This window comes from Nerophis lumbriciformis, linkage group LG18 (genome assembly GCF_033978685.3).
Source record: "Nerophis lumbriciformis linkage group LG18, RoL_Nlum_v2.1, whole genome shotgun sequence".
NCBI classification, from domain to species: Eukaryota; Metazoa; Chordata; class Actinopteri; order Syngnathiformes; family Syngnathidae; genus Nerophis; species Nerophis lumbriciformis.
In genome coordinates this window covers 6,386,179-6,413,275 of record NC_084565.2, presented here as the reverse complement: position 1 = coordinate 6,413,275, position 27,097 = coordinate 6,386,179, and the positions used below count along the sequence as shown (strand labels likewise).

The window sequence follows — 27,097 nt, the reverse complement described above, 5'->3', positions numbered from 1 at the left end:
AAATGTCACCTGACCTCCTTGTTAGTTTTATGAACATGAATGGACTTAAGTGTTAAGAAATAAATAAGAGGTCCACATGAAAAAGTGCTACAAAGTTTATTGTCTTCTTGCAGCTGATGGATTATTGAAATGTACACTAAGGTATGGATAAGATATCAGGTCATAATCACGCCAGAGCAGCTTGGCTCCAGTCAATCAAGGAGAAGAAAAGGCGAGGTGTGCACTTTCCTGTAGTAGTGTAGACGTCACAGTGTTGACGTCACAGTGTAGACGTCATGGCACAGACGTCACAGTGTAGACGTCATGGCGGCGTTGTGCTGTGATTGGGATCTGCTGTCGCACCTCAGCCAAGTACTGCAGGTCTGAAATCAGCAGGGGCGTCAGTCACTTACTTTTTGACTTCTTCTGCAACGCCCAGGTTGAATCTCACCGATATCTGCGTAGATGACGGCCTCCTCCGATCCAGCCTGGACCAGAACTTCTCCCCTGTAGGCAGACGTGACGTCAGCGTCACACTCTAGCTAATATTCTGCTCTTTGTCTGGACTCATTTGGAAGGTTGGCATTGACTTGAAACACCTACAGGACATACTGTACTATATTACCTACTATATATTACAATGTACTATATCATCTACTGTACAATGTACTATATTATCTACTGTACAATGTACTGTATTATGTACTATACAATGTACTGTATCATGAACTGGACAAAGTACCATATTATGTACTGTACAATGTACTATATTATCTACTGTACAATGTACTATATTACCTACTATATATTACAATGTACTATATTATAAATGATAAATGGGTTGTACTTGTATAGCGCTTTTCTACCTTCAAGGTACTCAAAGCGCTTTGACACTACTTCCACATTTACCCATTCACACACACATTCACACACTGATGGAGGGAGCTGCCATGCAAGGCGCTAACCAGCACCCATCAGGAGCAAGGGTGAAGTGTCTTGCTCAGGACACAACGGACATGACGAGGTTGGTACTAGGTGGGGATTGAACCAGGGACCCTCGGGTCGCGCACGGCCATTCTTCCACTGCGCCACGCCGTCCCCATCTACTGTACAATGTACTATATTATCTACTGCACAATGTACTGTATTATGTACTATACAATGTACTATATTATCTACTGTACAATGTACTATATTACCTACTATATATTACAATGTACTATATTATCTACTATACAATGTACTATATCATGTACTGTACAATGTACTATATTATGTACTATATATTACAATGTACTCTATTATCGACTGTACAATGTACTATATCATGTACTGTACAATGTACTATATTTTCTACTGTACAATGTACTATATGATGTACTATATATTACAATGTACTCTATTATCGACTGTACAATGTACTATATCATGCACTGTACAATGTACTATATTATGTACTGTACAATGTACTATATTATCTACTGCACAATGTACTATATTACCTACTATATATTACAATGTACTATATTATCTACTGTACAATGTACTATATTATGTACTATATATTACAATGTACTCTATTATCGACTGTACAATGTACTATATTATGTACTGTACAATGTACTATAATATGTACTATATTAGCTACTATATTATGTACAACATATTATAATGTACTATGTATTACAATGTACTATATTATGTACTGTACAATGTACTATGTATTACAATGTACTATATTATGTACTATATTATCGACTGTATAATGTACTATATTGTGTACTATATATTACAATGTACTCTATTATCGACTGTACAATGTACTACATCATGTACTGTACAATGTACTATATTATGTACTGTACAATATTATCTACTGTACAATGTACTATATTATGTACTATATATTACAATGTACTCTATTATCGACTGTACAATGTACTATATCATGTACTGTACAATGTACTATATTATGCACTGTACAATTTACTATATCATGTACTGTACAATGTACTATATTATGTACTGTACAATGTACTATATTATCTACTGTACAATGTACTATATTATGTACTATATATTACAATGTACTCTATTATCGACTGTACAATGTACTATATCATGTACTGTACAATGTACTATATTATGCACTGTACAATTTACTATATCATGTACTGTACAATGTACTATATTATGTACTGTACAATGTACTATATTATCTACTGTACAATGTACTATATTATGTACTATATATTACAATGTACTCTATTATCGACTGTACAATGTACTATATCATGTACTGTACAATGTACTAAATTATGTACTGTACAATGTACCATATCATGTACTGTACAATGTACTATATTATGCACTGTACAATGTACTCTATCATGTACTGTACAATGTACTATATATATTACAATGTACTGTACAATGTACTATATTATGCACTGTACAATGTACTCTATCATGTACTGTACAATGTACTATATTATGTACTATATATTACAATGTACTATATTATGGATTGTACAATGTACTATATTATCTACTGTACAATGTATTATATTATGTACTATATATTACAATGTACTCTATTATCGACTGTACAATGTACTATATTATGTACTGTACAATGTATTATAATATGTACTATATTAGCTACTATATTATGTACAACATATTATAATGTACTATGTATTACAATGTACTATATTATGTACTATATTATGTACTACATGTACTATATTATCTACTATGTTATGTACTATTAGGGGTGTAACGGTACAGAAAAATTTCGGTTTAGAGGTCACGGTTCGCTTCATTTTCGGTACAGTAAGAAAACAACAAAATGTAAATTTTGGGGTTATTTATTTACCAAATTTGCAAAATCTTCCACCAAAAATATTTTTCTTAGTGTAATATTTGATGTGAAGTAATGGGAACCTTGGATAGGTCAATCATTCATAATAACATTGATTTTGATTCAACATTATGTTTTGACAGTTTGAAAGAAAAAAAAAACAGCTTTGTTTTATTAGTCAACATTGCAACTTTTTCTAAATTACATTTCACCTTTAAGCTTTTTTATTTCACTTTTGTTATGTTTTTGTTTACTAGGGACCGCAATGTCCCTTTGGGACAGAGGACCTTATTGTATTTTGTGCCTTTTATTCTTGCTTTCTTTATTATTATACCGCCGCGTCTTTCAGCTGTAATTTGAACCCCTTAACATGCTTCAAAACTCACCATATTTGACACACACATCAGGACTGGACAAAATTGCCATCTAATCAAAAAAACAAACCCTAAAACTCAAAATTGCGCTCTAACGCCCCCTAGGAAAAAACACAGACAAAACTGCTTGTAACTTCCAGTAGGAATGTCGTAGAGACATGAAACAAAAAAACTCTATGTACCGGTAGGTCTCACTTAGACCTAGATTTCATACACTGACATCCTTCAGCAAAAATCTACAGGAAGTTGGCAATTCCCCCTTCTAAACAACATTTTAGTAAAAACAGTCACTTTTGCCTCTTTGAGCTGTAATTTGACCCCCTTAACATGCTTCAAAACTCACCAAACTGGACACACACATCAGGACTGGCAAAAATTGCGATCTAATAAAAAACCCAACCCCAAAACTCAAAATTGCGCTCTAGTGCTCCCTACGAAGAAAACACCGACACAACTGCTCCTAGGAAGAAAACTCAGACAAAATTGCCTGTAACTTCCAGTAGGAATGTCGTAGAGACATGAATGAAAATCCTCTACACATTTCATGTATTGACAACCCCCAGCTAAAATCAACAGGAAGTTTGCAATTCCCCCTTCAAAACAAAAGTTTTGTAAAAACCGGTCACCTTTTTTCAAAAATTATCTCCTCTGAGCGCGTTTGTCGTGTCGGCTTCAAACTAGCACAGGAGAGAGATTGAACCCTTCTGATTAAAAGTTGACAAAAGAGTTTTAATTACTGCTCCGGTTTGGATTTTATGTGCCGTCAAAGTCGGTCCCGTCCATTGCTGCTTGCAGCTTTAATTTTAATAGTATTTTTAGAATGTGCCGTGGGCCTTTAAAACATTAGCTGTGGGCCGCAAATGGCCTCCGGGGCACACTTTTGACACCCCTGCTATAGATAATAAAAAATTAAATCTATGGATAAAAAGCAGAGCCTGGCGATGCATGCGCGTTTATCATAACTCTCTCTCTCTCTCTGTCTCTGCCCCTCCCTCACCAATGCTGCTGCACGCACAATTTGTTTTGTTTTTAACCCCTTCTTAACCCTGAACGTACATTGAAAATACACACAACCCTAACTCAAAATGCCGGACATTTGAGGCATTTAAGAAACTCCGCCCGGACAGCCCCGCAAAAGAGGACATGTCCGGTGAAAAGAGGACGTGTGGTCAGTCTATCCTAGCCCGTTAGCGGCATGCTAGCAGCTAACGGGCTAAAATAGACTGACCATACGTCCTCTTTTCACCGGGCGTTACGCTACTTAATATGTCCGTGTGGAAACTCGTTCGGTACACCTCCGAACCGGAACCCCCGTACCGAAACGGTTCAATACAAATAAACGTACCGTTATACCCCTATTTACTATATATTACAATGTACCATGTATTACAATGTACTATATTATGTACTGTACTATATTACCTACTATATTATCTACTGTACAATATACTATATTGTGTACTGTACAATGTACTATGTATTACAATGTACTATATAATGTACTGTACTATGTACTATATATTACAATGTACTATATTATCTACTATACAATGTACTATAATATCTACTATACAATGTACTATATGATGTACTGTACAAGGTACTACCGGTATATGATGTACTGTACAATGTACTATATTATGGACTATAATATGTACTATATTAGCTACTATATTATGTACTACATATTACAATGTACTATGCATTACTATGTCACATACGGTAGCTATGCAAGTGTTGCTAACCTAGCATGATGTTAAAATATAATGTTAGCATGTAGCTCACATAGATATGATAGTCTTGTTAACCTAGCATGATGTTAAAATGTAATGTTAGCATGTAGATCACACAGATATGATAATGTTGCTAACCTAGCATGATGTTAAAATATAATGTTAGCATGTAAATTACATAGGTATGCTAGTGTTATTACCCTAGCATGATGCTAAAATATAATGTTAGTATGTAGATCACACAGATATGATAATGTTGCTAACCTAGCATGATGTTAAAATATGTTAGTATGTAAATTACATAGCTATGCTAGTGTTGTTAACCTAGCATGATGTTAAAATATAATGTTAGCATGTAGCTCACATAGATATGATAGTGTTGTTAACCTAGCATGATGTTAAAATATAATGTTAGCATGTAGCTCACATAGTGTTGTTAACCTAGCATGTTAAAATGTAATGTTAGCATGTAGATCACACAGATATGATAATGTTGCTAACCTCGCATGATGTTAAAATATAATGTTAGCATGTAGCTCAAATAGCTATGCTAGTGTTGTTAACCTAGCATTGTGTTAAAATGTAATGTTAGCATGTAGCTCATATAGCTATGCGAGTGTTGCTAACCTAGCATGATGTTAAAATATGTTAGTATGTAAATTACATAGCTATGCTAGTGTTGTTAACCTAGCATGATGTTAAAATATAATGTTAGCATGTAGATCACATAGATATGATAATGTTGCTAAACTAGCATGATGTTAAAATGTAATGTTAGCATGTAAATTACAAAGCTATGCTAGTGTTGTTAACCTAGCATGATGGTGAAATGTAATGTTAGCATGTAGATCACATAGATGTGCTAGTGTTGTTAACCTAGCATGATGTTAAAATATAATGTTAGCATGTAGATCACATAGATATGCTAGTGTTGTTAACCTAGCATGATGTTAAAATGTAATGTTAGCATGTAGCTCCCATAGATATGATAGTGTTGTTAACCTAGCATGATGTTAAAATATAATGTTAGCATGTAGATCACATAGATATGATAATGTTGCTAACCTAGCATGATGTTAAAATATAATGTTTGCATGTAGCTCACATAGATATGCTAGTGTTGTTAACCTAGCATGATGTTAAAATATAATGTTAGCATGTAGCTCACATAGATATGCTAGTGTTGTTAACCTAGCATGATGTTAAAATGTAATGTTAGCATGTAGCTCCCATAGATATGATAGTGTTGCTAACCTAGCATGATGTTAAAATATAATGTTACATACTATGCTAGTGTGGTTAACCTAGCATGATGTTAAAATGTCATGTTAGCATGTAGCTTACATAGCTATGCAAGTGTTGCTGACGTTTGTGTCGTAAATGAAGCCATTTTACAGTGCTGCTTTAGACCAGAGAAAGGTAGAAGTTAGTAATAAAGTAATCATATTTCAGATGTTACCAGGGGTTCACCACACCGCTGTGACCCCAGGCCACGTAGGAGGAGCTCTGGTCTCTGGCAGGTGATGCGGTGGCCACGTACACCTGGTTGTCCAGCGCCCTGCAAAGACAGCCACAGCTCAAAACTCTTGCAGTCTGTTGAAATTCCTAAAAACTACTAATAAAAAAAGATCTATACATCCCGAGCCTCACCTGGCCCTCTGCAGGAGCTCCCAGTGGGCGGGGCCTGTGGTCATGTTGAAGGCTCCTGGGTAGACCAGCAGCTGACACCCTGAGGACCAACCGTGACACTTCTCACACACACCCAGCAGGTGGCACTGTTTATCTACACACCCAACATTCATTCTGCATGAAAGTTGGATGACGTCACACGTCAGAAAAGTTATTTTATAATAACCTAAAGAGTGTAACAGCACAAAAGCTCCGCCCACTTGGCGCCACTGGAGTTGGTATCAACATGTAGCAGCAATCAAACATCCACTTTTAACTTTCATGGAAGTTAGGAAAGACAGCGCATCATCAGAAGTGAAGTATTGACAGTTTGATGGCTGATGGCGTGGAACAGTTTTAACCACCAGGCTCCGCCCACTTCAAGCGGCGAAACGTCTTCCGAGACCAACCAAACAGACCAGTTGTGATGATTGAACGCTCTGAGATATCCATAGTTCATGTATACCTCTGAATTGATTTCTTAAACCTGTATCTGCAACAAGTGATGAAGTCTGCCGAGCAACAAGTGGTGAAATCTGCCTAGCAACAAGTGATGAAGTCTGCCTAGCAACAAGTGGTGAAGTCTGCCTAGCAACAGGTGACCAAAAGGAGAGAGGGAAAAAGACTCACCCTTCCTGCTGTAGAGTTGTGCCAGCTCAGCAAACCTCATGTCGTAACATATGCCCACTCCCACTTTGCAGAAGGCTGATAATACACACACACACATATTAAAACAACACACACACACAATAGTAACACAACATTTACACGAAGATTAACACGGCACATACACAAATATTGACACATATGACACATACACAAATATTAACACGATGCATACACAAATATCAACACAACACATACACAAATATTAACACGACACACACAAATATCAACACGACACACACAAATATCAACACAACACACACAAATATCAACACAACACATACACAAATATGAACACAACCCGTACACAAATATCAACACGACACATACACAAATATTAACACGATGCATACACAAATATCAACACAACACATACACAAATATTAACACGACACACACAAATATCAAAACGACACACACAAATATCAACACAACACACACACACAAATATCAACACAACACACACAAATATTAACACAACCCGTACACAAATATCAACACGACACATACACAAATATTAACACGACACACACAAATATCAACACGACACATACACAAATATTAAGACGACACATACACACATTTTAACACAACACATACACAAATATTAACACGACACACACAAATATCAACACGACACACACAAATATCAACACAACACACACACAAATATCAACACAACACACACAAATATTAACACAACCCGTAAACAAATATCAACACGACACATACACAAATATTAACACGACACACACAAATATCAACACGACACATATACAAATATTAACACGACACAAACACAAATATTAACACGACACAAACATCAACACAACACATACACAAATATCAACACGACACGTATACAAATATTAAGACGACACATACACAAATATCAACACTACACATACACAAATATTAACACGACACACACAAATATCAACACGACACATATACAAATATTAAGACGACACAAACACAAATATTAACACGACACAAACACAAATATCAACACAACACATACACAAATATCAACACGACACGTATACAAATATTAAGACGACACATACACAAATATCAACACTACACATACACAAATATTAACACAACATTTACACAAATATTAACACGACACAAACACAAATATTAACACGACACACACACACACATATCAACACACACACACAAATATCAACACAACACATACACAAATATTAACACAACCCGTACACAAATATCAACACGACACATACACAAATATTAACACGACATATACACAAATATTAACACATTTACACAAATATTAGCACAACACGTACACACATTTTATCACGACACATACACAAATATTAACACGACACATTAACAAATATTAACACAACATTTACACAAATATTAACACGACTCATACACAAATATTAACACGACACATTAATAAGTATTAACACAACATTTACACAAATATTAACACGACACATATTCAAATATTAACACGACACATACACAAATATTAACACAACATTTACACAAATATCAAGACGACACATACACAAATATTAACACGACACATTAACAAATATTCAGACATTTACACAAATATTAACACGACATATATACAAATATTAACACAACATTTACACAAATATTAACACGACACATACACAAATATTAACACGACACATTAACAAATATTAAGACAACATTTACACAAATATTAACACGACACATACAAATATTAAGACAACATTTACACAAATATTAAGACGACACATACACAAATATTAACACGACACATTAACAAATATTAAGACAACATTTACACAAATATTAACATGACATATATACAAATATTAACAACATTTACACAAATATTAACACGACACATACACAAATATTAACACGACACATACACAAATATTAAGACAACATTTACACAAATATTAACACGACACATTAACAAATATTAACACAACATTTACACAAATATTAACACGACTCATACACAAATATTAACACGACACATTAATAAGTATTAACACAACATTTACACAAATATTAACACGACACATATACAAATATTAACACGACACATACACAAATATTAACACAACATTTACACAAATATCAAGACGACACATACACAAATATTAACACGACACATTAACAAATATTCAGACATTTACACAAATATTAACACGACATATATACAAATATTAACACAACATTTACACAAATATTAACACGACACATACACATATATTAACACGACACATACACAAATATTAACACGACACATACACAAATATTAAGACAACATTTACACAAATATTAACACGACACATTAACAAATATTAACACAACATTTACACAAATATTAACACGACTCATACACAAATATTAACACGACACATTAATAAGTATTAACACAACATTTACACAAATATTAACACGACACATACACAAATATTAACACGACACATACACAAATATTAACACAACATTTACACAAATATCAAGACGACACATACACAAATATTAACACGACACATTAACAAATATTCAGACATTTACACAAATATTAACACGACATATATACAAATATTAACACAACATTTACACAAATATTAACACGACACATACACATATATTAACACGACACATACACAAATATTAACACGACACATATACAAATATTAACACGACACATACACAAATATTAACACAACATTTACACAAATATCAAGACGACACATACACAAATATTAACACGACACATTAACAAATATTAACACAACATTTACACAAATATCAAGACGACACATACACAAATATTAACACGACACATACACAAATATTAACACAACATTTACACAAATATCAAGACGACACATACACAAATATTAACACGACACATTAACAAATATTCAGACATTTACACAAATATTAACACGACATATATACAAATATTAACACAACATTTACACAAATATTAACACGACACATACACATATATTAACACGACACATACACAAATATTAACACGACACATACACAAATATTAAGACAACATTTACACAAATATTAACACGACACATTAACAAATATTAACACAACATTTACACAAATATTAACACGACTCATACACAAATATTAACACGACACATTAATAAGTATTAACACAACATTTACACAAATATTAACACGACACATACACAAATATTAACACGACACATACACAAATATTAACACAACATTTACACAAATATCAAGACGACACATACACAAATATTAACACGACACATTAACAAATATTCAGACATTTACACAAATATTAACACGACATATATACAAATATTAACACAACATTTACACAAATATTAACACGACACATACACATATATTAACACGACACATACACAAATATTAACACGACACATATACAAATATTAACACGACACATACACAAATATTAACACAACATTTACACAAATATCAAGACGACACATACACAAATATTAACACGACACATTAACAAATATTAACACAACATTTACACAAATATCAAGACGACACATACACAAATATTAACACGACACATACACAAATATTAACACAACATTTACACAAATATCAAGACGACACATACACAAATATTAACACGACACATTAACAAATATTCAGACATTTACACAAATATTAACACAACATTTACACAAATATTAACACGACACATACACATATATTAACACGACACATACACAAATATTAACACGACACATACACAAATATTAAGACAACATTTACACAAATATTAACACGACACATTAACAAATATTAACACAACATTTACACAAATATTAACACGACTCATACACAAATATTAACACGACACATTAATAAGTATTAACACAACATTTACACAAATATTAACACGACACATACACAAATATTAACACGACACATACACAAATATTAACACATTTACACAAATATCAAGACGACACATACACAAATATTAACACGACACATTAACAAATATTCAGACATTTACACAAATATTAACACGACATATATACAAATATTAACACAACATTTACACAAATATTAACACGACACATACACATATATTAACACGACACATACACAAATATTAACACGACACATATACAAATATTAACACGACACATACACAAATATTAACACAACATTTACACAAATATCAAGACGACACATACACAAATATTAACACGACACATTAACAAATATTCAGACATTTACACAAATATTAACACGACATATATACAAATATTAACACAACATTTACACAAATATTAACACGACACATACACAAATATTAACACGACACATTAACAAATATTAAGACAACATTTACACAAATATTAACACGACACATACAAATATTAAGACAACATTTACACAAATATTAAGACGACACATACACAAATATTAACACGACACATTAACAAATATTAAGACAACATTTACACAAATATTAACATGACATATATACAAATATTAACAACATTTACACAAATATTAACACGACACATACACAAATATTAACACGACACATACACAAATATTAAGACAACATTTACACAAATATTAACACGACACATTAACAAATATTAACACAACATTTACACAAATATTAACACGACTCATACACAAATATTAACACGACACATTAATAAGTATTAACACAACATTTACACAAATATTAACACGACACATATACAAATATTAACACGACACATACACAAATATTAACACAACATTTACACAAATATCAAGACGACACATACACAAATATTAACACGACACATTAACAAATATTCAGACATTTACACAAATATTAACACGACATATATACAAATATTAACACAACATTTACACAAATATTAACACGACACATACACATATATTAACACGACACATACACAAATATTAACACGACACATACACAAATATTAAGACAACATTTACACAAATATTAACACGACACATTAACAAATATTAACACAACATTTACACAAATATTAACACGACTCATACACAAATATTAACACGACACATTAATAAGTATTAACACAACATTTACACAAATATTAACACGACACATACACAAATATTAACACGACACATACACAAATATTAACACAACATTTACACAAATATCAAGACGACACATACACAAATATTAACACGACACATTAACAAATATTCAGACATTTACACAAATATTAACACGACATATATACAAATATTAACACAACATTTACACAAATATTAACACGACACATACACATATATTAACACGACACATACACAAATATTAACACGACACATTAACAAATATTAAGACAACATTTACACAAATATTAACACGACACATACAAATATTAAGACAACATTTACACAAATATTAAGACGACACATACACAAATATTAACACGACACATTAACAAATATTAAGACAACATTTACACAAATAACATGACATATATACAAATATTAACAACATTTACACAAATATTAACACGACACATACACAAATATTAACACGACACATACACAAATATTAAGACAACATTTACACAAATATTAACACGACACATACATAAATATTAACACGACACATTAACAAATATTAAGACAACATTTACACAAATATTAACACGACACATTAACAAATATTAAGACAACATTTACACAAATATTAACACGACACATACACAAATATTAACACGACACATTAACAAATATTAAGACAACATTTACACAAATAACACGACACATATACAAATATTAACACAACATTTACTCAAATATTAACACGACACATACATAAATATTAAGACGACACATACACAAATATTAACACGACACATTAACAAATATTAAGACAACATTTACACAAATATTAACACGACACATACAAATATTAAGACAACATTTACACAAATATTAACACGACACAAACAAATATTAAGACAACATTTACACAAATATTAACATGACATATATACAAATATTAACAACATTTACACAAATATTAACACGACACATACACAAATATTAAGACAACATTTACACAAATATTAACACGACACATACACAAATATTAAGACAACATTTACACAAATATTAACACGACACATACATAAATATTAACACGACACATTAACAAATATTAAGACAACATTTACACAAATAACACGACACATATACAAATATTAACACAACATTTACACAATTAACACGACACAAACACAAATATTAAGACGACACATACACAAATATTAACACGACCCATACACAAATATTAACACAACATTTACACAAATATTAACACGACTCATACACAAATATTAACACGACACATTAATAAGTATTAACACAACATTTACACAAATATTAACACGACACATATACAAATATTAACACGACACATACACAAATATTAACACAACATTTACACAAATATCAAGACGACACATACACAAATATTAACACGACACATTAACAAATATTCAGACATTTACACAAATATTAACACGACATATATACAAATATTAACACAACATTTACACAAATATTAACACGACACATACACATATATTAACACGACACATACACAAATATTAACACGACACATTAACAAATATTAAGACAACATTTACACAAATATTAACACGACACATACAAATATTAAGACAACATTTACACAAATATTAAGACAACATTTACACAAATATTAAGACGACACATACACAAATATTAACACGACACATTAACAAATATTAAGACAACATTTACACAAATATTAACATGACATATATACAAATATTAACAACATTTACACAAATATTAACACGACACATACACAAATATTAACACGACACATACACAAATATTAAGACAACATTTACACAAATATTAACACGACACATACATAAATATTAACACGACACATTAACAAATATTAAGACAACATTTACACAAATAACACGACACATATACAAATATTAACACAACATTTACACAATTAACACGACACAAACACAAATATTAAGACGACACATACACAAATATTAACACGACACATTAACAAATATTAAGACAACATTTACACAAATATTAACACGACACATACACAAATATTAACACGACACATTAACAAATATTAAGACAACATTTACACAAATATTAACACGACACATACAAATATTAAGACAACATTTACACAAATATTAACAACATTTACACAAATATTAACACGACACAAACACAAATATTAACACGACACACACACACACATATCAACACACACACACAAATATCAACACAACACATACACAAATATTAACACAACCCGTACACAAATATCAACACGACACATACACAAATATTAACACGACATATACACAAATATTAACACATTTACACAAATATTAGCACAACACGTACACACATTTTATCACGACACATACACAAATATTAACACGACACATTAACAAATATTAACACAACATTTACACAAATATTAACACGACTCATACACAAATATTAACACGACACATTAATAAGTATTAACACAACATTTACACAAATATTAACACGACACATATACAAATATTAACACGACACATACACAAATATTAACACAACATTTACACAAATATCAAGACGACACATACACAAATATTAACACGACACATTAACAAATATTCAGACATTTACACAAATATTAACACGACATATAGACAAATATTAACACAACATTTACACAAATATTAACACGACACATACACATATATTAACACGACACATACACAAATATTAACACGACACATTAACAAATATTAAGACAACATTTACACAAATATTAACACGACACATACAAATATTAAGACAACATTTACACAAATATTAAGACAACATTTACACAAATATTAAGACGACACATACACAAATATTAACACGACACATTAACAAATATTAAGACAACATTTACACAAATATTAACATGACATATATACAAATATTAACATTTACACAAATATTAACACGACACATACACAAATATTAAGACAACATTTACACAAATATTAACACGACACATACATAAATATTAACACGACACATTAACAAATATTAAGACAACATTTACACAAATAACACGACACATATACAAATATTAACACAACATTTACACAATTAACACGACACAAACACAAATATTAAGACGACACATACACAAATATTAACACGACACATTAACAAATATTAAGACAACATTTACACAAATATTAACACGACCCATACACAAATATTAAAACAACATTTACACAAATATTAACACGACACATTAACAAATATTAAGACAACATTTACACAAATATTAACACGACCCATACACAAATATTAAAACAACATTTACACAAATATTAACACGACACATTAACAAATATTAAGACAACATTTACACAAATATTAACACGACACATACACAAATATTAACACGACACATTAACAAATATTAAGACAACATTTACACAAATAACACGACACATATACAAATATTAACACAACATTTACTCAAATATTAACACGACACATACATAAATATTAAGACGACACATACACAAATATTAACACGACACATTAACAAATATTAAGACAACATTTACACAAATATTAACACGACACATACAAATATTAAGACAACATTTACACAAATATTAACACGACACATACACAAATATTAACACGACACATTAACAAATATTAAGACAACATTTACACAAATATTAACACGACACATACAAATATTAAGACAACATTTACACAAATATTAACACGACACATACACAAATATTAACACGACACATTAACAAATATTAAGACAACATTTACACAAATATTAACACGACACATACAAATATTAAGACAACATTTACACAAATATTAAGACGACACATACACAAATATTAACACGACACATTAACAAATATTAAGACAACATTTACACAAATATTAACATGACATATATACAAATATTAACAACATTTACACAAATATTAACACGACACATACACAAATATTAACACGACACATACACAAATATTAAGACAACATTTACACAAATATTAACACGACACATACACAAATATTAACACGACACATTAACAAATATTAAGACAACATTTACACAAATAACACGACACATATACAAATATTAACACAACATTTACACAATTAACACGACACAAACACAAATATTAAGACGACACATACACAAATATTAACACGACACATACACAAATATTAAGACAACATTTACACAAATATTAACACGACCCATACACAAATATTAAAACAACATTTACACAAATATTAACACGACACATTAACAAATATTAAGACAACATTTACACAAATATTAACACGACACATACACAAATATTAACACGACACATTAACAAATATTAAGACAACATTTACACAAATAACACGACACATACAAATATTAACACAACATTTACTCAAATATTAACACGACACATACATAAATATTAAGACGACACATACACAAATATTAACACGACACATTAACAAATATTAAGACAACATTTACACAAATATTAACACGACACATACAAATATTAAGACAACATTTACACAAATATTAACACAACATTTACACAAATATCAACATGACACATACACAAATATCAACACAACAAATACACAAATATTAAGACGACACATACAGAAATATTAAGACGACACATACACACAATATAACACAACACATAGACAAATAAGAGAGAAGGTCACACACGTGTGTCAAAGGTGGACAAAGTGTTGCCAGGACTCAGAGTTTCAGACTCCTGGAAGCAGATCTTGCCTGGGATGTTGATGTCAAAGAGATGGATCTTGGCGGACGTAAAGAATATTGAAGAGGAGTTTGTGTGACAAATATGGTTTGTGTGACAGATATGATGTGTGTGACAAATATGATGTGTGTGTACCTTCCTGTGCTTGAGCAGGATGTGTCCATCAGGTCCAAACACCACACAGCTGTTGTACAACTTGCCAGCATCCTCCTCTGGGATGGAGCCTGCAAGCAGGAAGTACTCATTACTTTGCACCTTTTATCACATGTTGATACTAATATGTCATCATAATGTCATGTTAGCATGTAGCTCACATAGCTATGCTAGTGTTGCTAACCTAGCATGGTGTTAAAATGTCATGTTAGCATGTAGCTCAGATAGCTATGCTAGTGTTGCTAACCTAGCATGGTGTTAACATGTCATGTTAGCATGTAGCTCACATACCTATGCTTGTGTTGCTAACCTAGCATGATGTTAAAATGTATGGCTAGCAAGTAGCTCACATAGCTACGCTCGTGTTGCTAACCTAGCATGGTGTTAAAATGTCATGTTAGCATGTAGCTCAGATAGCTATGCTAGTGTTGCTAACCTAGCATGGTGCTAAAAATATAATGTTAGCATGTAGCTCACATTGTTATTATAGTGTTGCTAACCTAGCATGGCGTTAAAATGTAATGTTAGAATGTAACTCACATAGCTATGCTAGTGTTACTAACTTAGCATGGTGTTGAAATGTAATGTTAGCATGTAACTCACATAGCTATGCTAGTTTTGCAAACCTAGCATGATGTTAAAATGTAAGGCTAGCAAGTAGCTCACATAGCTACGCTCGTGTTGCTAACCTAGCATGGTGTTAAAATGTCATGTTAGCATGTAGCTCAGATAGCTATGCTAGTGTTGCTAACCTAGCATGGTGCTAAAAATATAATGTTAGCATGTAGCTCACATTGTTATTATAGTGTTGCTAACCTAGCATGGCGTTAAAATGTAATGTTAGAATGTAACTCACATAGCTATGCTAGTGTTACTAACTTAGCATGGTGTTGAAATGTAATGTTAGCATGTAACTCACATAGCTATGCTAGTTTTGCAAACCTAGCATGATGTTAAAATGTATGGCTAGCAAGTAGCTCACATAGCTACGCTCGTGTTGCTAACCTAGCATGGTGTTAAAATGTCATGTTAGCATGTAGCTCAGATAGCTATGCTAGTGTTGCTAACCTAGCATGGTGCTAAAAATATAATGTTAGCATGTAGCTCACATTGTTATTATAGTGTTGCTAACCTAGCATGGCGTTAAAATGTAATGTTAGAATGTAACTCACATAGCTATGCTAGTGTTACTAACTTAGCATGGTGTTGAAATGTAATGTTAGCATGTAACTCACATAGCTATGCTAGTTTTGCAAACCTAGCATGATGTTAAAATGTAAGGCTAGCAAGTAGCTCACATAGCTACGCTAGTGTTGCTAACCTAGCATGGTGTTAAAATGTAACGTTAGCATGTAGCTCAGATAGCTATGCTAGTGTTGCTAACCTAGCATGGTGCTAAAAATATAATGTTAGCATGTAGCTCACATTGTTATTATAGTGTTGCTAACCTAGCATGGCGTTAAAATGTAATGTTAGAATGTAACTCACATAGCTATGCTAGTGTTACTAACTTAGCATGGTGTTGAAATGTAATGTTAGCATGTAACTCACATAGCTATGCTAGTTTTGCAAACCTAGCATGATGTTAAAATGTAAGGCTAGCAAGTAGCTCACATAGCTACGCTCGTGTTGCTAACCTAGCATGGTGTTAAAATGTCATGTTAGCATGTAGCTCAGATAGCTATGCTAGTGTTGCTAACCTAGCATGGTGCTAAAAATATAATGTTAGCATGTAGCTCACATTGTTATTATAGTGTTGCTAACCTAGCATGGCGTTAAAATGTAATGTTAGAATGTAACTCACATAGCTATGCTAGTGTTACTAACTTAGCATGGTGTTGAAATGTAATGTTAGCATGTAACTCACATAGCTATGCTAGTTTTGCAAACCTAGCATGATGTTAAAATGTAAGGCTAGCAAGTAGCTCACATAGCTACGCTAGTGTTGCTAACCTAGCATGGTGTTAAAATGTAACGTTAGCATGTAGCTCAGATAGCTATGCTAGTGTTGCTAACCTAGTATGGTGTTAAAAATATAATGTTAGCATGTAGCTCACATTGTTATTATAGTGTTGCTAACCTAGCATGGCGTTAAAGTGTAATGTTAGCATGTAACTCACATAGCTATGCTAGTGTTGCTAACCTAGCATGATGTTAAAATATAATATTAGCATGTAGCTCACATAGCTATGCTAGTTTTGCTAACCTAGCATGGTGTTAAAATGTAAGGTTAGCAAGTAGCTCACATAACTATGCTAGTGTTGCTAACTAGCAAGATGTTGAAATGTCATGTTAGCATGCCGCTCACAAAGCTATGCAAGTGTTGCTAACCTAGCATGATGTTAAAATATAATATTAGCATGTAACTCACATAGCTATGCTAATGTTGCTAACCTAGCATGATGTTAAAACGTAATGTTAGCATGTAGCTCACATAGCTATGCTAGTGTTAGTTATAAGAAGAAATAGAAAGTATTAGTAGTTAAAAGTGATAACAATCATTAGTAATTAATAAACATAAGAAGTATTATAGTCAGTGTAGAAATAAGAAGTATTAGTAGTCCGTGGAAATAACAAGTACCTTATTTTCTGAACTATAGAGCACAATACAAAAATAATATTAACACAGACACTCGTAAACCTGTTAGCATATTAGCTAATGCTTATGACGCGAGCTTGATGACATTAGGATAGCACGTACAAATATGCATGAAAACACTCCTACAAACATCACACATGGGATGCTTTAGTTAGCAATAATTGTTTTAGTTATATTGTAAAACTTAGAGGCGTTGCTAGGAGTGATGAATAAAGAATCCATACGAGTAGAAACGCTATGGACGGCTAGTAGACAGAACAGCACTTGTACTTCTGGTTGAAAGCTCAGTCTAAATAGAAAGACACTGCAGCACCTTTTCAGTGGTTTTGCTTCTTGTTTTGAAAAACTATTTGCATTATGGCCGTTAGCAAAAAAATCCATAAATCTTATGGATTTATGTTCAAAGCGTAGGAAATATGTAGCAGCTTATAGTACGGAATTTACAGTATTAGTATCGTAGTTATTCAAAATAAGAAGTATTATAGTTAGTAAAAATAATAACTATCAGTAGTTAGTAAAACTAAGAAGTATTGTAGTTAGTAGAAATAATAGCTATTAGTAGTTCAATCAATCAAAGTTTATTTATATAGCCCTAAATCACGAGTGTCTCAAAGGGCTGCACAAGCCACAACAGTAGAAATAAGAAGTATTATAGTTAGTAGAAATAAGAAGTATTAGTAGTTAGTAGAAATAAGAAGTACTAGTAGTTAGTAGAAATAAAAAATATTATAGTTAGTACAAATAAGTATTAGTAGTTAGTAGAAATAAGAAGTATTATAGTTAGTAGAAATAAGAAGTGTTAGTAGTTAGTAGAAATAAGAAGTATTATAGTTAGTAGCAATATGAAGTATTATAGTTGGTAGAAATAAGAAGTATCATGGTTGGTAGAAATAATAATTATTAATAGTTAGTGGAAATGAGAAGATGATAGTTAGTAGAAATAAGTATCAGTAGTTAGTAGAACTAAGAAGTATTAGTAGTTAGTAGAAATAAGAAGCATTAGTAGTTAGTAGAAATAAGAAGTATTGGTAGTTAGTAGAAATAAGAAGCATTGGTAGTTAGTAGAAATAAGATGTATTATAGTTGGTAGAAATAAGTATTATAGTTAGTAGAAATAATAATTATTAATAGTTAGTGGAAATAAGAAGTATTATAGTGAGTAGAAATAAGAAGAATTATAGTTAGTAGAAATAAGAAGTATTAGTAGTTAGTAGAAATAAGAAGCATTGGTAGTTAGTAGAAATAAGATGTATTATAGTTGGTAGAAATAAGTATTATAGTTAGTAGAAATAATAATTATTAATAGTTAGTGGAAATAAGAAGTATTATAGTGAGTAGAAATAAGAAGAATTATAGTTAGTAGAAATAAGAAGTATTAGTAGTTAGTAGAAATAAGAAGTATTATAGTGAGTAGAAATAAGAAGAATTATAGTTAGTAGAAATAAGAAGTATTAGTAGTTAGTAGAAATAAGAAGTATTATAGTGAGTAGAAATAAGAAGTATTATAGTTAGTAGAAATAAGAAGTATTATAGTTAGTAGAAATAAGAAGTATTAGTAGTTAGTAGAAATAAGAAGTATTATAGTGAGTAGAAATAAGAAGTATTATAGTTAGTAGAAATAAGAAGTATTATAGTTAGTGGAAATAAAAATGATTATGTGAGTACAAATAAGTATTAGTAGTTAGTAGAAATAATAAGTATTATAGTTAGTATAAATAATAAATATTAGTAGTTAGTACAACTAAGAAGTATTATAGTTGGTAGAAATAAGAAGTATCATAATTGGTAGAAATAATAATTATTAATAGTTAGTGGAAATGAGAAGTATGATAGTTAGCAGAAATAAGTATTAGTAGTTAGTAGAACTAAGAAGTATTAGTAGTTAGTAGAAATAAAAAGTATTGGTAGTTAGTACAAATAAGAAGTATTATAGTTAGTAGAAATACAAATTATTATAGTTAGTACAAATAAGTATTAGTAGAAATAATAACTATTAGTAGTTAGTACAACTAAGAAGTATTATAGGTACTAGAAATAAGAAGTATCATAATTGGTAGAAATAATAATTATTAATAGTTAGTGGAAATGAGAAGTATGATAGTTAGCAGAAATAAGTATTAGTAGTTAGTAGAACTAAGAAGTATTAGTAGTTAGTCGAAATAAGAAGTATTATAGTTGGTAGAAATAAGAAGTATTATAGTTGGTGGAAATAATAATTATTAATAGTTAGTAGAAATAAGAAGATGATAGTTAGTAGAAATAAGTATCATTAGTTAGTAGAAATAAGTATCATTAGTTAGTAGAAATAAGAAGTATTTTAGTTGGTAGAAATAAGTATTATAGTTAGTAGAAATAATAATTATTAATAGTTAGTAGAAATAATAATTATTAATAGTTAGTAGAAATAAGAAGTATTAGTGGTTAGTAGAAATAAGTATTATAGTTAGTAGAAATAATAAGTATTAGTAGTTAGTAGAAATAAGAAGTATTAATAGTTAGTAGAAATAAGAAGTATGAGTAAATAATGATAAATGGGTTGTACTTGTATAGCGCTTTTCTACTTTCAAGGTACTCAAAGCGCTTTGACACTACTTCCACATTTAGCCATTCACTAGTTAGTAGAAACATAAGTATTAGTAGAAATAAGAAGTATTAGTAGTTAGTATAAATAAGAAGTATTATTAAACGTGATGAAGTGAGTTTTGAGCTCCTCACCTCCCACCAGGTAGATGTTGTTGTGCTTAGCAGCCTGAGCCAGCACCTGAGTGGACTGTCCAGGAATGTTCTCGGCGTAGGCAGCAAAGAATGAAGTTCCATAAGGCGAGTTGAAGCATTCCTGGGGAGGAAACAATAGAATGAAGTTCCATAAGGCGAGTTGAAGCATTCCTGGGGAGGAAACAATACAATGAAGTTCCATAAGGGGAGTTGAAGCATTCCTGGGGAGGAAACAATAGAATGAAGTTCCATAAGGCGAGTTGAAGCATTCCTGGGGAGGAAACAATACAATGAAGTTCCATAAGGGGAGTTGAAGCATTCCTGGGGAGGAAACAATAGAATGAAGTTCCATAAGGGGAGTTGAAGCATTCCTGGGGAGGAAACAATAGAATGAAGTTCCATAAGGGGAGTTGAAGCATTCCTGGGGAGGAAACAATAGAATGAAGTTCCATAAGGGGAGTTGAAGCATTCCTGGGGAGGAAACAATAGAATTAAGTTCCATAAGGCGAGTTGAAGCATTCCTGGGGAGGAAACAATAGAATGAAGTTCCATAAGGCGAGTTGAAGCATTCCTGGGGAGGAAACAATAGAATGAAGTTCCATAAGGGGAGTTGAAGCATTCCTGGGGAGGAAACAATAGAATGAAGTTCCATAAGGGGAGTTGAAGCATTCCTGGGGAGGAAACAATAGAATGAAGTTCCATAAGGCGAGTTGAAGCATTCCTGGGGAGGAAACAATAGAATTAAGTTCCATAAGGCGAGTTGAAGCATTCCTGGGGAGGAAACAATAGAATGAAGTTCCATAAGGCGAGTTGAAGCATTCCTGGGGAGGAAACAATAGAATGAAGTTCCATAAGGGGAGTTGAAGCATTCCTGGGGAGGAAACAATACAATGAAGTTCCATAAGGGGAGTTGAAGCATTCCTGGGGAGGAAACAATAGAATGAAGTTCCATAAGGCGAGTTGAAGCATTCCTGGGGAGGAAACAATAGAATGAAGTTCCATAAGGCGAGTTGAAGCATTCCTGGGGAGGAAACAATAGAATGAAGTTCCATAAGGGGAGTTGAAGCATTCCTGGGGAGGAAACAATAGAATGAAGTTCCATAAGGCGAGTTGAAGCATTCCTGGCGAGGAAACAATAGAATGAAGTTCCATAAGGGGAGTTGAAGCATTCCTGGGGAGGAAACAATAGAATGAAGTTCCATAAGGGGAGTTGAAGCATTCCTGGGGAGGAAACAATAGAATGAAGTTCCATAAGGGGAGTTGAAGCATTCCTGGGGAGGAAACAATAGAATGAAGTTCCATAAGGCGAGTTGAAGCATTCCTGGGGAGGAAACAATAGAATGAAGTTCCATAAGGGGAGTTGAAGCATTCCTGGGGAGGAAACAATAGAATGAAGTTCCATAAGGGGAGTTGAAGCATTCCTGGGGAGGAAACAATAGAATGAAGTTCCATAAGGCGAGTTGAAGCATTCCTGGCGAGGAAACAATAGAATGAAGTTCCATAAGGGGAGTTGAAGCATTCCTGGGGAGGAAACAATAGAATGAAGTTCCATAAGGCGAGTTGAAGCATTCCTGGGGAGGAAACAATAGAATGAAGTTCCATAAGGGGAGTTGAAGCATTCCTGGGGAGGAAACAATAGAATGAAGTTCCATAAGGGGAGTTGAAGCATTCCTGGGGAGGAAACAATAGAATGAAGTTCCATAAGGCGAGTTGAAGCATTCCTGGCGAGGAAACAATAGAATGAAGTTCCATAAGGGGAGTTGAAGCATTCCTGGGGAGGAAACAATACAATGAAGTTCCATAAGGGGAGTTGAAGCATTCCTGGGGAGGAAACAATAGAATGAAGTTCCATAAGGCGAGTTGAAGCATTCCTGGGGAGGAAACAATAGAATTAAGTTCCATAAGGCGAGTTGAAGCATTCCTGGGGAGGAAACAATAGAATGAAGTTCCATAAGGCGAGTTGAAGCATTCCTGGGGAGGAAACAATAGAATGAAGTTCCATAAGGGGAGTTGAAGCATTCCTGGGGAGGAAACAATAGAATGAAGTTCCATAAGGCGAGTTGAAGCATTCCTGGGGAGGAAACAATAGAATGAAGTTCCATAAGGGGAGTTGAAGCATTCCTGGGGAGGAAACAATAGAATGAAGTTCCATAAGGGGAGTTGAAGCATTCCTGGGGAGAAAACAATACAATGAAGTTCCATAAGGGGAGTTGAAGCATTCCTGGGGAGGAAACAATACAATGAAGTTTCATAAGGGGAGTTGAAGCATTCCTGGGGAGGAAACAATAGAATGAAGTTCCATAAGGGGAGTTGAAGCATTCCTGGGGAGGAAACAATAGAATGAAGTTCCATAAGGCGAGTTGAAGCATTCCTGGGGAGGAAACAATAGAATGAAGTTCCATAAGGGGAGTTGAAGCATTCCTGGGGAGGAAACAATAGAATGAAGTTCCATAAGGCGAGTTGAAGCATTCCTGGGGAGGAAACAATAGAATGAAGTTCCATAAGGGGAGTTGAAGCATTCCTGGGGAGGAAACAATAGAATGAAGTTCCATAAGGGGAGTTGAAGCATTCCTGGGGAGGAAACAATAGAATGAAGTTCCATAAGGGGAGTTGAAGCATTCCTGGGGAGGAAACAATAGAATGAAGTTCCATAAGGCGAGTTGAAGCATTCCTGGGGAGGAAACAATAGAATGAAGTTCCATAAGGGGAGTTGAAGCATTCCTGGGGAGGAAACAATAGAATGAAGTTCCATAAGGCGAGTTGAAGCATTCCTGGGGAGGAAACAATAGAATGAAGTTCCATAAGGGGAGTTGAAGCATTCCTGGGGAGGAAACAATACAATGAAGTTCCATAAGGGGAGTTGAAGCATTCCTGGGGAGGAAACAATAGAATGAAGTTCCATAAGGGGAGTTGAAGCATTCCTGGGGAGGAAACAATAGAATGAAGTTCCATAAGGCGAGTTGAAGCATTCCTGGGGAGGAAACAATAGAATGAAGTTCCATAAGGCGAGTTGAAGCATTCCTGGGGAGGAAAAAATAGAATGAAGTTCCATAAGGGGAGTTGAAGCATTCCTGGGGAGGAAACAATAGAATGAAGTTCCATAAGGCGAGTTGAAGCATTCCTGGGGAGGAAACAATAGAATGAAGTTCCATAAGGGGAGTTGAAGCATTCCTGGGGAGGAAACAATACAATGAAGTTCCATAAGGGGAGTTGAAGCATTCCTGGGGAGGAAACAATAGAATGAAGTTCCATAAGGGGAGTTGAAGCATTCCTGGGGAGGAAACAATAGAATGAAGTTCCATAAGGCGAGTTGAAGCATTCCTGGGGAGGAAACAATAGAATGAAGTTCCATAAGGGGAGTTGAAGCATTCCTGGGGAGGAAACAATACAATGAAGTTCCATAAGGGGAGTTGAAGCATTCCTGGGGAGGAAACAATAGAATGAAGTTCCATAAGGGGAGTTGAAGCATTCCTGGGGAGGAAACAATAGAATGAAGTTCCATAAGGCGAGTTGAAGCATTCCTGGGGAGGAAACAATACAATGAAGTTCCATAAGGCCAGTTGAAGCATTCCTGGGGAGGAAACAATAGAATGAAGTTCCACAAGGCGAGTTGAAGCATTCCTGGGGAGGAAACAATAGAATGAAGTTCCATAAGGCGAGTTGAAGCATTCCTGGGGAGGAAACAATAGAATGAAGTTCCATAAGGGGAGTTGAAGCATTCCTGGGGAGGAAACAATAGAATGAAGTTCCATAAGGCGAGTTGAAGCATTCCTGGGGAGGAAACAATAGAATGAAGTTCCATAAGGCGAGTTGAAGCATTCCTGGGGAGGAAACAATAGAATGAAGTTCCATAAGGGGAGTTGAAGCATTCCTGGGGAGGAAACAATGACGTCACGCTCGAATTGGCTTCCTGTGGGCTAGGTTTTCCTGGTCATGGTTATTTTCTCACCGGTAGAAGCACAAGTTTGCTGCCTTGCTGCGCCGCCTCGTCGATGAGCCTCCTGGCCCGGCTCAGGTTGTCCGCCTTGACGCTGCTCACCTGCAGCTGAATGACGGCCATGCGGAACTCTGCAAGCGGCAACAAGACGCCATTTTTAAGGGAACTATTTAAAATACTGAGTCTGGAAGAACTGTATACAAGTTACAACGCATAGCGAAGTGAACGTAGGCAACACATTTTTAATGAAAAAAAAATACATAAATAAAGCAGCAATAAGAAAAACACATACTGGACATTGTCTTTGTTATTGAAGACATGAATGCGTCGACTACTTTATATCATGACTTGTAAATGTGCTAACTACAGACTACCGGATAACTAGCTTCAAAACAGCTCTTCAAAATAAAAGGTGAGCGCTCGATTTGCTCTGTTTAATTTGTCTTTTTTGGCAATAGTAACTGTCTCAAACCTTATTAATTAATTACTA

The 27,097-nt window shown here is 33.2% G+C and overlaps 1 protein-coding gene across 1 annotated transcript; it reads right to left on the bottom strand.

The window, feature by feature from the left end:
- Positions 1–79: 79 nt before the first annotated feature.
- nit2 (nitrilase family, member 2) lies at positions 80–27,075 on the bottom strand. Its single transcript, XM_061977545.2, has 10 exons — positions 26,900–27,075; positions 26,620–26,738; positions 22,671–22,791; positions 17,339–17,427; positions 17,149–17,242; positions 7,248–7,322; positions 6,600–6,678; positions 6,409–6,507; positions 431–486; positions 80–362 (listed from the first exon to the last, which is right to left on the bottom strand). The coding sequence occupies exons 1-10, from the start codon at positions 26,925–26,927 to the stop codon at positions 274–276; spliced, it is 849 nt and encodes a 282-aa protein (XP_061833529.1). The 5' UTR covers positions 26,928–27,075; the 3' UTR covers positions 80–273.
- Positions 27,076–27,097: the final 22 nt, after the last annotated feature.